General features: G+C 41.0%; 1 protein-coding gene across 2 annotated transcripts in view; it reads right to left on the bottom strand.

The window, feature by feature from the left end:
• Positions 1-13,661, bottom strand: part of LOC125761189 (kinesin-like protein CG14535) — a 114,721-nt gene that overhangs the window by 78,570 nt on the left and 22,490 nt on the right. For both annotated transcript variants that reach the window (XM_049422095.1, XM_049422096.1), the window contains exons 2-4: positions 13,212-13,339; positions 12,761-12,851; positions 11,143-12,548 (exon numbers count right to left, since the gene is read on the bottom strand). In XM_049422095.1, the coding sequence (XP_049278052.1) occupies positions 11,143-12,548; positions 12,761-12,851; positions 13,212-13,303 (1,589 nt within the window). In that variant the 5' untranslated portion in view covers positions 13,304-13,339. The remainder of the gene's footprint in view (positions 1-11,142; positions 12,549-12,760; positions 12,852-13,211; positions 13,340-13,661) is intronic.

Raw genomic sequence — 13,661 nt, 5'->3', positions numbered from 1 at the left:
CCAAGTTTTCCTTTTCCTCTACAAGACGGTACAAAACGAGTGTTTGAGTAAGAAGAAAGTATCACAACGTCACAAATCTCTCCAACTTTAACTCCCGTGTCAGTGCAAGAGAGTAGAAAATAAAACACACAAACAGTGAAAAAATAAAACATGGCTGCCCAAAATCCCAAACCACCCTGGATGGGGAAAACGATTTCTTTTTTCACCAACTTTCCAACCGGTGGTAAAGTTATGCCGAGCTGATGGAATATGTGTACACAAAAATGAACCAACAGAAAAGCTCCAAAATGGACCGATAACATAACATTTATATCTTACTTACTTTTGTTGGTTTGAAGAAGGATAAACAAAATTGCACGCGAATGGTTGTTATTTTTTTCACTTTTTACTTTTTAAACTTTTCACCCCTTTTACGAGAGCGTATTCGTGAGCTTTCAGGACTTTGATTGCTACGTTTGAGGGAGAATATGTTTTTTCCCCCATACACTAACGGTCACTTTGATACATCTCCATCACGAACAGTGGAAGCAAATTGTACACATACGCGGTTTTGCGCGGTTATCTTCAATTTAATAATTTTAATTGAGTCTCACCGGGAATATTTGTGTAACACACGCAAAACAAAAACACACACTCGTGGAACTGGCACCAAACACATACACTCGCTCGAACACTGTGCCAAATACAGCACGTCGGTCGCGCAAGGTGGATGAAGGAAAACCAATGGAGACGCCTCCAGCAGTTGATGGAGTTTTGGCTTTACGTTTAGGATGCCACACGCGTGTTTTTCAACACTTTTCATTCGCTACTATCACTTGCACCCACAGAAAAAAAACAAAAACCGAAACGCTATGCTTATGCTCACACAAAAAAAACGACTCACGGTTTTTGCGATTTCGATCGAGTTATGGCTCCTGTAAGCGGCACAAAATCTAACCACAAACGGAGCTCCAACTGGTACGCAAGCACTGGTAACGAAGCACGTGCAGTCGTACCCGTGGCGTGTCGTTGCCGATGGATGTAAAATGTGTTGTACGATGGCAGCCGTGTAATCAGGTCTCGGGACTGCTGTGATTTCACTCGTTTCCCGGTACGGGTGTGGGCATTATCATCAACATTCGGGTTTCCCCTTCCCAGGTCCAAAACATCGTGTCCCGCCGTCGTTATCCTTGCGGCACGGGTGCGGCACTAGGCATCGGAAAAGCTTCACCATGTCCACCATGGCCGTGCCGTAGAGTGGCACCGAACCATCAACATCATCATCGTCGTCGTCGCTTCATCGGACGAATTTTGCAAGCTTCTGCCAAAGGTTTTCCCTTTTCCTTCCGGTTACTGTCAAGCTCATCGTCACACACACACGCACACACAGGGGCAAGTACAAACAACACCCAATCCGGAAGATAAACCCTAAGCTGGCATGGGAATGCTACCGGTCGGATCTGGCGAGGTGAAAATCATTTGCGAGTGGAAAATTTTTCCCCGAACTTTTTTTGTGTTTTTTCACCTCCACTCCAACGGTTCTCACGGGGGTCACGTTTTGGAGTGCTGGTTTTGGGTGAACTCGCTGTCTGCTAGAATTATGTGATCGATTTGATTCGAAAAATTCACCGTTTTCTCTTCCTGCTATTCTGCAAAACACATACACTGGCACTAAATCACTCCTTCACCTTGTGCAAACAGTAGCCATCGTTACTTTTCCTCGTTACACACCAACACATACCAGTGGACACACAAATCGGACGAGAAGGATAAGTAGAATAGATTTAACTATCCTTCAACTTTCTAAAACGGTGTGCTGAAATTTTCCAATTTTCGATCGTTCTTTTGCGTTCTTCCAAATTGATGTGAAAGTTTTCTTCCAGAGTGAAGAAAAGGAGAAGAATAACGGCTACCAATTTGGAACCTTATTTGGAAGCGAGTTTACCAGTTTCCGGAACGTACATTTGTCACGTTTCACTCGGAAAATCACCTGAGTAAAGCATGCAGAATCTTTGCGAGTTTCGATTGATTTTTGTGTTTCTTCTTCACTGCATAATTTTCTTTTTCGCGTAACCAAAAACTCGGAATAATCCTCACGTTCGACAACAAACCGGACAAACGCGTAAAACGACGCAACGAGCACGCAAAACCGAGAACGTGCAGTGTGCTACGTCAAACGCGTCTCGAATGCAACTGAAGCAACGAAACGAACCGGTTCCGGTTTTTCCTTACCGCTCTCGCGTGTAGATTTCCCAGTCGACATACAGTCGACATACGGTCGACATTCCCGTACGGAACGCCGGTACCGTGATCGGGCAAAATGTTGTCACACAATCGTTTTTACTCACCGGAAAATTGTTGAGCGAGTTTATGTGATGTTATTGAGACCATCCTTCAGGGAGAGAGAGAGCGAACTAAAGAGTGTTTGCGAGAGACTTTTCCTTTCCAAACCGTAGAGCCCGAAGCGTTTTTTTTCCTCCCGAGCGAAGGAATGTGGAAACGGTTTTTCGGTACTTTTGTTCGAAAGCCAAAACAAAGCCACGTGATGCGCAGTGTGGTGGGAAAATACTTTGTAAACAGTTCTTCCAGGCTCTGTAGTTGTGAGATTGAGTGACTTCCTACCTTCCAAATTGGAAGCGTTTTATGATGAGTTCTCCTAAAGGGAAAAATTGGTTCGGAAATTAGCATTCTCTTATTTTTGAAGTAGATTTCCAATAAAAATGAAGAATGATTTGATAAGTATTGTTTGTATTTATAAATTCAAAATGGATAAAATATTTTCATTGTCTTAAATTAATATTTACTAACATTTATTGTAATAATTGAATTTTAAATTTAATAAATAAAAACTAATAAAACCTTTTTCCCATAATGAAGAATAAATATTAACCTCAAAACCATTCTTACTATCCAAAGAATGTGGAGCAAATTCCACTGTAACTCAAAGAGGCGAATACAGATGAACGCAGGGATGACTTCAACCGGGTACGAATTGTGCCCGTAATTGGTCAGATAAAAATGTGCACTTGAAGCATGGAAGAAAGCAAAATTCCTCGGTAGCCCTTTTTACCTTTCTGCGGGTGAAATTTTCCCCGTGAAAGGAACGCATAAAAATGACCCGCATTGTTTTACCATTCTGCAAACACACGAAAGATCTGGAAAATTGGCTGTTTTCTTCACAATAAACTTGAGCCGAGAGTGGAAAAAAGGAAGTTTCACTGAAGGATTATTTGTCTTCTTAATTCCGATTGAAAACGAGCTGCAGAAGTAATGGAAAGCAAAACTCTTGCGTCTTGGAAGGATAAAACGGAAAATGTGTTTTGAGCCATTATCAATCGGAAAAGTAATGAAATGCTCTAAAAGAACTGTGTTTGTGGTTTATTAGCTACTGAGAAATAAATCATATAAATTAATTTCATCTCTCCGTTTTGCTATCTTTACGTCTGCATGTGTGGCATCGTTCGGTACACGCCTTTTAACGGCATTTTCTTACCCCATTTACGGAAAGCAAAGAGCACTCATTATTCATTTTTACCACCGACTGTCACCTCAAAAGACAGCTATTAGGCACAGGAGAAAAAAAAATGTCAGAATTCTATCCGGAAGGACAGGTTTTGATCAGTGCACTTACTTATCTCTCGGTTGCTTTTTCCCTCTTCCATTATACTTGAGTTTGTGTTACGCCTGTTAAACTTCACCTATGTACCCACATGGCGCTTCAGTTGGGTTCTCTTTTTTGTGGAAATGTACGTGGAAAACAAACTACCAGACACAAAGGGCACGCGTTTTTCGCGTGTGAGAAGAGCTAACTATTAATTATATCACTAATTAATGAAGAAAAATGAGACTAGTGAGCCTGCGCAGCAAAAAAGAAAAAAGTAACCATGATAAGAGGACAAAAAGAAGATGAGAATGAAAAGAGATGATCGGCATCATAATTACCCACTGTTTGTACAAAAACCATCTCAACCGAAGTTTGGCTCGTATTAAAGCAGAAAAGGTACAAAACGCCGTAATGTGACCTACTTTAATAATGTATTTAGAACGCCCGGAAAGGAACGATTAGAACACACACTCACAGAAAAGAAGAGAAAACAAGCCATTTCTAAAGGATTTTTTTTGCTCGGTTAGAACGGCATGGCCGTATCAAGAGATTTCTAATAGATGGTTTGAAAACAAAAAATTCACCGTTAGTTGCGTCGGTGCATCGGTGCAACACATTTTCGAACGCTTCGGTCCGAATGGTCGATTTGTTGCAGCTGTCTCTCGTCTACACGCCACGGTGCGTGCATTTGCAAGCGTGTAAATATTTACACTTCAACTTAAACCATTGCTTAAGCCAGCTTTCCGCCATAAGGGAGGATGGGAAAATGCCACCATACTTGGCGGGTGGTGGTATTAAACCCTCAAGCAAACTTTAGTGTCGCTCTTCGTTTTGGTGGTGCAAAAAAAAAAACACATGAAAAAAGGAATTACAAACAAGCTGCCTTAAGAAGCTACGCGAACGAGTCACCTACGATGTATGAGAAACGCATGTCCAGCAGCAGCCGCAGCAGTTCATTCTGTCCACATTGGGAAGTCATAAATCTAGACTTAATTGTTGCTAAATTAATACCACATACTGTAGTTCGATTTTTATGTTGGAGGGCAAGAAAAGGCAAGGAAAAGTCGTATTTATTATTGCCAGAACTAAGTATCTCCTTCTATGGAAAAGACGCAAACGTTTGCCCTTTTCGATTGAATGTGTTATTTAGCACATGGTAATGATGGATGATGTTTTTGCTTATGAGAAGGATGAGGATGAGTAGAGACAATCGATGAAAAATAAATACTTTTATAACATTTTTTGAATGACATATTTGAATGAATAATGAATTAAAATGTGATTTTTTGTGTATTATGACCTATTACTGAGTAATCAAAATAGTAATTTTTTGTTTTAAAAGAATGAAATAGAAAAAAGCAATCGTGCCTTTATATATTTTGTTCTATTCAAAACCACCTTCATAAAGACTCTTTGAGCGGTGTCGATTGAGAATTTATTACTGCAGCTAATCATATTCTTGTTTTGCAACTTAATCTACTCGTAAATCACTACATATTGATAGGTGTTTAAAATTGAACGAGTGAACCTTTAAAAGCATCCCTTTTTATTTCATACATTAAGACTACAGTGTTTTAGGGGGAAAGAAACAGTCTGAAAGAATCGATAGAACGACGTGTAAAAAATACCTTCGTACGATGACAGTGAGAAGTCAACGGTAGCAATAGTAACAACACGTGCACACTGCTGCAACTCGTTGCTGTTAATGTGAAAATAGATTTATCCATCTTTCAAATCACCCAAACCAAACGGTAACCCGTAATGCACAAACAGCCTGTGACAAAAAAAAGTCACCTCCTTTCGATTTTAACCTCCACATCGTATCGTCCTGTGCCTGTTCTTAACGCTTCGGCTGAACCTACGAAAAAAGCCCTTTTGCACCAATGTTCCGTGACATGATTTACGATCGAGCGGCTTGCGTACGAAATGCGCACGGTGCCGAAACCGAAGTTTACTTCTTCCGGTTATGTTGCAGCCTAAAAAATGATCCTATAAAAGGAAACGTGTCAATTTTAAAGTGTGTAAGAGCCGAAAGCCGTCCACATACAGTGCCACCCTTAAGATTTCGTGACTCATACGCACGTTCTTTGCGTGATTGTTTCGTTTCGAAGATGTGTAAACGCACGTTCGAGCACGTTTTCGGGTTTTGAAGGTTTTTATAGGTGTAGACCGTGCATGGACCAGATGTATGGTATTAAATTATCTATCATTTTTACTACCAAAAAAAGTGTTTTTTTCCTGTGGTACCGTGCGTTAGGATAAGTGGCATGAATCGGATAAGCGAACTGTTCGAAAGGACATCAAATTATCGGTGATGTGAGAAAGTTAAATGGTGATATGCGGGAATGATCTCATTTATTTTATTCGCTTGAAACACTTTTTCTTCTGCACAAGCTAAACTGTTATAGTTGGGCGAAGAATTTTCCTTACAAAAATACTCCCTCAAACACGGCAAACGAAACGAAACCAATCGAAATAAGGTTACGATTTTTAACAACATTTCCCATAACAATTACCTCAACCACAATTTCCCGTGTAATGATTCGCATTCAGACACGTACGTCCACTTTAACAGTTCTTCCGCAGCATAACACTGTTTTGATGGTGATTCGTCTACCGCAGATGAAAAGCAGATAAACCGACCATTTTTTTTTCCTCCAGCGTACCTTTACCCGTTATGGGGCGCGCTTTTCCAACCATTTTCCTCCGGAAAAACCGCCACCGAATGAATGCACCTGTCAAAGAGATAAAACCATCCAACTATGCTGTATGCGAGAATGAGAGAGGAAGAGAAGGATTGAAACAAAAGGAAAGCAGAGCATTTCCACCTAAGCCACAACACAGATACGCTTTTCCGATAGGGTGGGAGGACAAAAATATTTCAAATCAGTTTGACATAAAAACAACTGTTTGCCGTAAATTTGTTTATTTCGCTTCGACTTTTGGGACTGTTTTCCACTGTCCTCTCTCACTCTCTCTCTCTCTCTCTCTCGTTTTTTTTCTTTTCACACGTTCTCTTATAAAGCATTCAGGGTTTTTGCCACAGCACGAAGGCAATCCTTTCGTTTGTCGTATTTTCGCTTCAAAGTGTACCATAAATTTTCACCACAGCGATAATTCGGATTTATGGGTTCCGTTTTACTGCTTTTTTTTCGTTAGTTTGTTTCTTTCTCTTTCCATTTCATATTTGCTTGTATCAAGCTTGTTCTTTTGACCCACCCACGGGTCGGAAAATTTTACTTCACATATGAAACCGTTCACTGTGGGTGAACGGACAGACGAGGATGGAGTTGATGTTGTTTTTTTTTCTGGTTCCTCCAAAAGCACCATTCTGTACATGAAACATCCCAAAACAACAAGCAAACGGCTAAGTACTTGACGATGCAATGGAAAATGCATTTCCCCAAAATTTCGCCGTCGCCCCCACGTTGGAACTTACGGTGCAAGGGCGGTACACACATGAACACTATCCGATTACCGTTCCGGTGTGCATCCGTCTGTTATCCCCTTGGAAAAGAAACAAATCGATTCCAACACCAACCCGACCTCAACTTTCAAAACATTTATTGCATCCTATTGGATACGTTTTTTTTCTTGAGAAGTTGTAAAACAAATGTTTCCAAAAGGAAGCTACCAAAGTCTGGTTAGATGGTATTGATTACCGGTAAATTTCGGCAGGTTCTTAAGCGAATGAGTTACACATTTTTGGGGAAACGTGAAGGTGAAAAGTGTCATGTTTTTGTATAGTTAATTGGAAACTGACACCACACGCTTGATTGGGGTTGGTACGCTCGGATAGGGTTAATTATTTGAAACTCCAAATAGCGTGCCTATGTTGGAATTGTCGCTGATTGGATAGGGACCAAGAGGTGCAAGGAACTCGTAGAAATGAGATGCACGTTGGAATTATTTACACTTCCGTAAGAAAAAGGCAAGGAAACGCAACATAACAAAACCTTTACATGAGCATTTGTAATGTGATCTTATTGGGGGGTGTAGGAAAACAGTTGAGGGCAATATGTAGTTTTTTTTGGGAATTTAGTTTGAAAGTTAACTGATATTATTTATTTATTTATTTATTTATTTATTTATCTATTTGATTGAAATGGGCTGTTAAATATAAAAAAAAATATTAGAAATAAAAAAGAAGCTAACAAGCAATTTGCAGTATTGCACATTGCATGAGTTCAGGCGCTCAATTGAAGGATTATTTGATTCAATCTTTTGTTTAACTACAACATGTCTTAAACATCAAAAAAATGTTCAAAAGGGATGATTATTCACGTTATAGTTTGACTATTTGTGATTTATTAGAAATTTTGAAGAGATAGACAAAACACAATGTACAGATGACTTGTGTGAAATCTCTCAAAGTAATTCTTCGTGCTACATTTTGTTCTTCCTTCATAGCTGTATTTTATATCGCAGCCACAAAGTTGTATTATAACATGAATCATCTAGTTGTCGCCTAGAATAAAACAACCAGCACAAGAATGTACCAACGAGCTCCGATCGTGAGATAATTTATGTGCTTCATTATCCTCCACTGATCTCAACTCCAATGTGCATCTTTCGTCCTGCAAGCGTTTCAAATTAAAAAGGCGCCAGCGAACGCACAACTCGACCCGGGAGTGGCTTAATTCGCGCCACGAGACATAATTAATTTTTTAAAAACCATTCGTCGCACACGACGCACCGAACGACACCAAAGCATATGGTTTTCTTTGAAGAGCGTTCATAAAGTCAATAAACATGCAGCGCGCCAGGAAGCGGACTCATATGGTTGCCTTTTTGTAGGCAGATAACTGCTACTGCCAACAAATAAGTGAAATGTTTTGTTCGGTTCTATGGGCGGCATCGTAAATCATTCACGCGCGAACTTTGTCACCGACCTTCGACCGAACTATCGACCCCGAGCAGGGGCGGGTGTTGGAAAACAAACTCATCTTGAAAGCCCATAAAATATACAATTAACAGCATTCATCATATTTGGCCGGGTGTGAAGATTGGGATGAGACCGGGGATGAGCTTGTTTCGTCAATTTCGCGGAACGTTGAACACCGAAAATGTATTAATCGATAGGATGTTTCAGACCGTGGGTTATGTTTCTTATAGTAATGACATTTGCCACGTCAGAAGTGGCATGCTTTTGTGAATGCATTCATACATTCCTACTTAAAATTCATAACGATGCACTTTACATACAATAACTCTGCCCTTACTTTACATCTTAGTAAAAAATATAAAAGCAGACACACAAAAATAGTAATGTGTCACATCATAATAAAGAATTCTGCCGCAGAATCATAACTCATGAACGGTGAAGGAATGCCTGGAGGATGATAGTAAAAGAAAGGATTTTCCAAACAGACATAAAACAAACCAAATAAATATGCAAAAAAAAAGCACAACAAACAACAACGTTTTATGGCGAAAGAAAAACAAAACCAAGCGAATGTGAAAATTGTGAAGTTTTATCTGATCATCTTTTTTTTTTTTTTGTTCCTCTATTTTCTTCTGGCCTTATTGGTGCGTGTTCATTATGGTTGGAACACGGTGGCAAAAGAAAAGTGCTCGCACATAAATTTGTCCGGCGAGCAGTTTGTTTTGACGTTCGTGAAACAATTTTTATGACCATGCTGGGCTAAACCCGCTCCCGTCTGCTCTGGTTGACCACGAAAATGATCATAACCTTCGTCGTCGTCGTTGCCATTTTTTTTTTGCATATCTTTGGGTCCATTGTTGATGATGCGTTTACACGTCCTTTGAAGGATTCTGGTGAAAAAGTTTTCGACTGTAAAAGTGGTACAACGCTAAAAACCCAAAAACGACCGTAAATAGTTTTTAGGATGTTTCTAAAAATATCTTAAAGATTTATGTAAAGGATCCTTTTGTTTTATAAATATTGAGAATAAAGAATAGTTTGATTAAAGAACAAAATAAGACAAGTGCAGAATGAAAAATTATCATTTGTTTTCTATTTAAAAAAAAACAAAATGAAGGAATATTTCGTAGTTGCACATTCGAAAACCATTCTCTTAAGAAACTATTTTCATTCATTTCCCGCCATCATTTTCCTGCTTGCATTAGTTTTGTTGCTCTGTACAGCGAACTGTCCTATTCTATGAATAAGCTAATGCTCGCAACTGTTCCTTTTTCTCATCGAACCCATTGTCTATTGCATGACATGTTTGTACAATCTCTGCCAACCAAAGCAACATCCCATTCGTCGGTGTGGTACAAGCGTTGACGGCCGATGACAAACCATCACCCCGAAGACGTCATGAAATATGTGATAGTGCAATAAATTTATGACACCGGAGATCACGCCTGCGGAACGATCGGGTAAAACTGAGCGTGTAGAACAATTTTCACTTTCACCTGCTTCCGACTTTTTACTTAAGTCGATACCAGCATGGAAGCAAGCAAGAACCCACCATTGTAACTAATTGAATTGAACAGTTTGTTAATTTATTGTGTTGTTTGTACATGTCGGGGAAAAGGTATGGAACGTCCAAACGAAGACACTAATGTAACCTTTTTCCGAAATTAGAACCTCGTTAGATTGGTTTCCAGCGGAGGGAAGAAAACCCAAACTCTCAAAGGGAATCTTTTCTTTTCAGTAGATTAGCCCCTCTACAACTCTCAGGAAAGGAAACCCGGAAAAGTCATCAGTACTCCCCTGCACGACCGGTGATTCGATCTTCTGGATCGTGGAAACACAACGGGACGCAACACAAATCGGCACCCGGTAAGTTTGGAGTGTCACCACATTATGAGCAAACATTAGCGTTATTTATTTGGACGGCTTAAGTAGTCGTCCCTTTTTTGTTGCGGGAGTACGGGAGCATACAAGAATGTTCAAACAAATCGTTGACTTTCACCTTAGCCTCAGACCCGAAGACAACATACCACTCGTAACCACGGTGTGGATTTACGCGGTTAGGCGTGTGGGGTTTTTCTTTCTTTAAACTAATCGGATTGAATTATGTCTTTGTCGTCGCTGCGGGTATGTTTCTGCATGGCGTTACCAGCATTAGAATCGGTTGTTTGTTGACGTTAGGCATTCCTGGTGGCACATTAACGCCGGGAAGCCGTCAGATTTGCTCGCCAACCCACCTAGTGACGATGTTGAGCTGATTTATGTGCCCGGAACGAATCTCTCTTCGTCAAGGTGGATTTGAAGGATTGGACACGGCCTACTCTTGAATGTACCAGAATTCTCTCAAAATCAAACTTCTTTCTAAATCTGATTGTAAGAATATTTGTGGAAAAGTAGGATAAATTTGAATGTTTTGAATATTTGCTTCTGAGTATTCAAAAGCGTCCTCTAAAGCAATGATAAAATGTAGTTACCTATCAGTATTCGGTACCTAGAGGAGATTTGTCAGTTTTTTTCTGCAGGAAATATGTAGCTTTGTACTATAAAAAATAGTAATTAAAAACAATCAAACATCAAATAAAATCTGCAGAGTTCAGGTTGTGTTAAGACAGACAGTAAAGAATTATATTGAGAACTAAAAATGCGTGAAGAATAAAATACATCTACTCCCACTCACCTCTCGATGTATGCTGCCGTTGCAATTGCTTTGGCCGTTTCCAGTGCAATATTGACCCGTTCAGAACGTGTGGATGAACTTCTTTGTGAAGGTACCAAAGTTCTGCTACCAGTCGCCGGTGGTAATGGAGGACGTTCTTGGATCGGTGAAAGAACGCTGGAGCCACCGGAACTGTTCGTTGCTAGTCTAAACTGTATTGATTTTTGTAGTTCGTTCGTCGTGACATTCGATTCTGATTCTAACCCACCGGAAGGGTGTGATTTGGGACGGGGATGTAGTGGCGGAGGAGCAAGATGTGGAGCCACCGGACGTACGTATTGTTCTAGCGAGGATGCCACAGACGAGGCGCATGATGCTACCGGTGGAGTTGCGGTACCGCCGAGAGAAGATCTTCGCGAGTCAATCTTTTCGTATATGTGATAATTGCTGCGCACGGACTCGTACAAATTAAGTTCACCCGTTTCGGCAGTTCGTAGGGTTGGATCGTACAGCGCAACGGATGTACCTTCCTTTGCCGTGGTTTTCGACGTGGCACGCAACCGGGTGTCACTCTTCGTTAGCGTTCGAGTCACTTCGGTGGAGTTGTGTTTGCCCGGTGAGTTGTTGGGTGCTTTCACTGCTGGGGAGGAACTTGTTAGCCCGTTCGTGCCCACCTCGAAGGTAGTTTGGCTCAACAAGTGTTTTTCGTAGATGTCATTCAGCAGCTTCGATGTTAGCTTCCCAGCAGCAAGGCCAGTTTGTGCTGGTGCCAAGGTTGATTGGTGTTTCGTGAAACGACTACCAGTCCCGGTACCGGCCGGTTGAGTAGCAACCCGTCGACAGCCATCTCCAACCCCTGCCGGCATGCCTGTCGAGCTTGAGGACTTTTGATTTACGCCCTGTCTGATGCCACCAGACGACGGCTGCAGATAATCAGTCTTTTGTGTTACCGGTTGCTGATGCGCCGGTCTGTACTGCAACTGCTGGGCACCATAATTTGCTGGGCCCGTCACCGTAGGCACCGCAGGTGACGACGTATAAGCGTAAGGATTCGGAATCTGCACCGGCAGCGGAAGCGTCGGTTGATTAAATATTCTGCCATTGTTTTCGCCACCGACACCGGAGCCAACCGGGTGCAGATTTCGGCCGGACGGTTGGTCCGTGTACGTCAGAGCTACTTTAGCATTCGATCGGCCTATCGGACCATTATTTCCGTGCGCTTCCGGGCGCTGTGGCATCGGTACGGCTTTGCTGGGCTGGCTGTACCTCGGGTGTCGCTTTTGGTGTGGGTAAGCGTTCTGACCCGATGGCTGGCTGTCCGGGTCCACGCTAAAGACGACCGCCGATGTATCCTGAGCCACATTCTGGCTGGCCGTTCTTTTGATCGCCGCTATGCTGCTTATCTGCCGAGGACGATGCACCGAGGCCTAGAAAGAATTTTGTTTAATTAAAAACTAGTGTTGGCTTGTGTGTATGTGTGTGTGTGTGTGTGCTGCCCGGTGTCAAACAGTGCACCGGAATAAGAATCCGGATCGTATCGTAAAAAGGCTGATGAAAGAACGCTCTTCTTTGTGCTGGAGAAGAGTGACATTATTTGATGCGTCGAACAATAAAGCCTGACAAATATGCATATACTCACAAAGTTGGCTGCATAGTGTAGGGTGTTTTGTTGAAGTGGAATGCTGCTGGCGTTACGTTCCACTTTGCCACCATTACGTTCCGGTTGGGTTCTGCAATCAAAAGAACGTGCATGCTGATGAATCATCATCCTTGCTGCTATGTGAGTTGCTATGATATGCGCCTAATGGCAGTGTGATGCGGGTCGATATGGCATTCGGATTGCAGCATTTCAGGGGGCAACTTTTGAAAAATGCAGGGTTTGTTAGGTGAGTTTAAAGATCGCCTAACGATATGTTGGATCCACAATGAAAACGGCACATTAAAAATAGAATTTTGAACGTAATGTTATTATCCTTAAATATCCTTCATAATAAAACATTATTAATCATTATTCGAATGTCTTCAACCATATCCCCGCTGTTTATTCGGATAACCTTTAAAGTTAAACAATTTTATAAACTAATACTTACTCTTTTGGTTCACTGGAAGCAATCGATTTGAAGGAAGATTTTCTTCTAGTGCTTCCCGTTGTTGATAGTTTTGTGCCATTCTTGCGGTCCATTTCATGAAAATGAAACTTTGTTGAATGATTGGCGGGCTGTAAAATAAAAAAAAACAATGAGCAAATATTATTCTCTTTATTTTAATAACAAACAAACACATTTTTCTTGATTGTTATTCAGTTGTTTTAATTATTTCATAATTATAAAATACGATCATTAGGTTATGGCTGATTTCGATTAGAAAAATAAATATATCTGACATAAAACAGACTGTTGTCACTCAACAAACCTAAATTACATCACAACTGTGCACATCGCACCGATCCACTTGATCGTTAGATAAGCTGCCATGAAATATTTCACATTCTGCCACCAAAAGCAGCACCTTCTTAAAGATACCGAAATGTGTAACACCCT

Source organism: Anopheles funestus, chromosome 2RL, assembly GCF_943734845.2.
Source record: "Anopheles funestus chromosome 2RL, idAnoFuneDA-416_04, whole genome shotgun sequence".
NCBI lineage: Eukaryota > Metazoa > Arthropoda > Insecta > Diptera > Culicidae > Anopheles > Anopheles funestus.
Note: the sequence above shows the minus strand (reverse complement) of the source record. Positions and strands in the feature narration are given on the sequence as shown.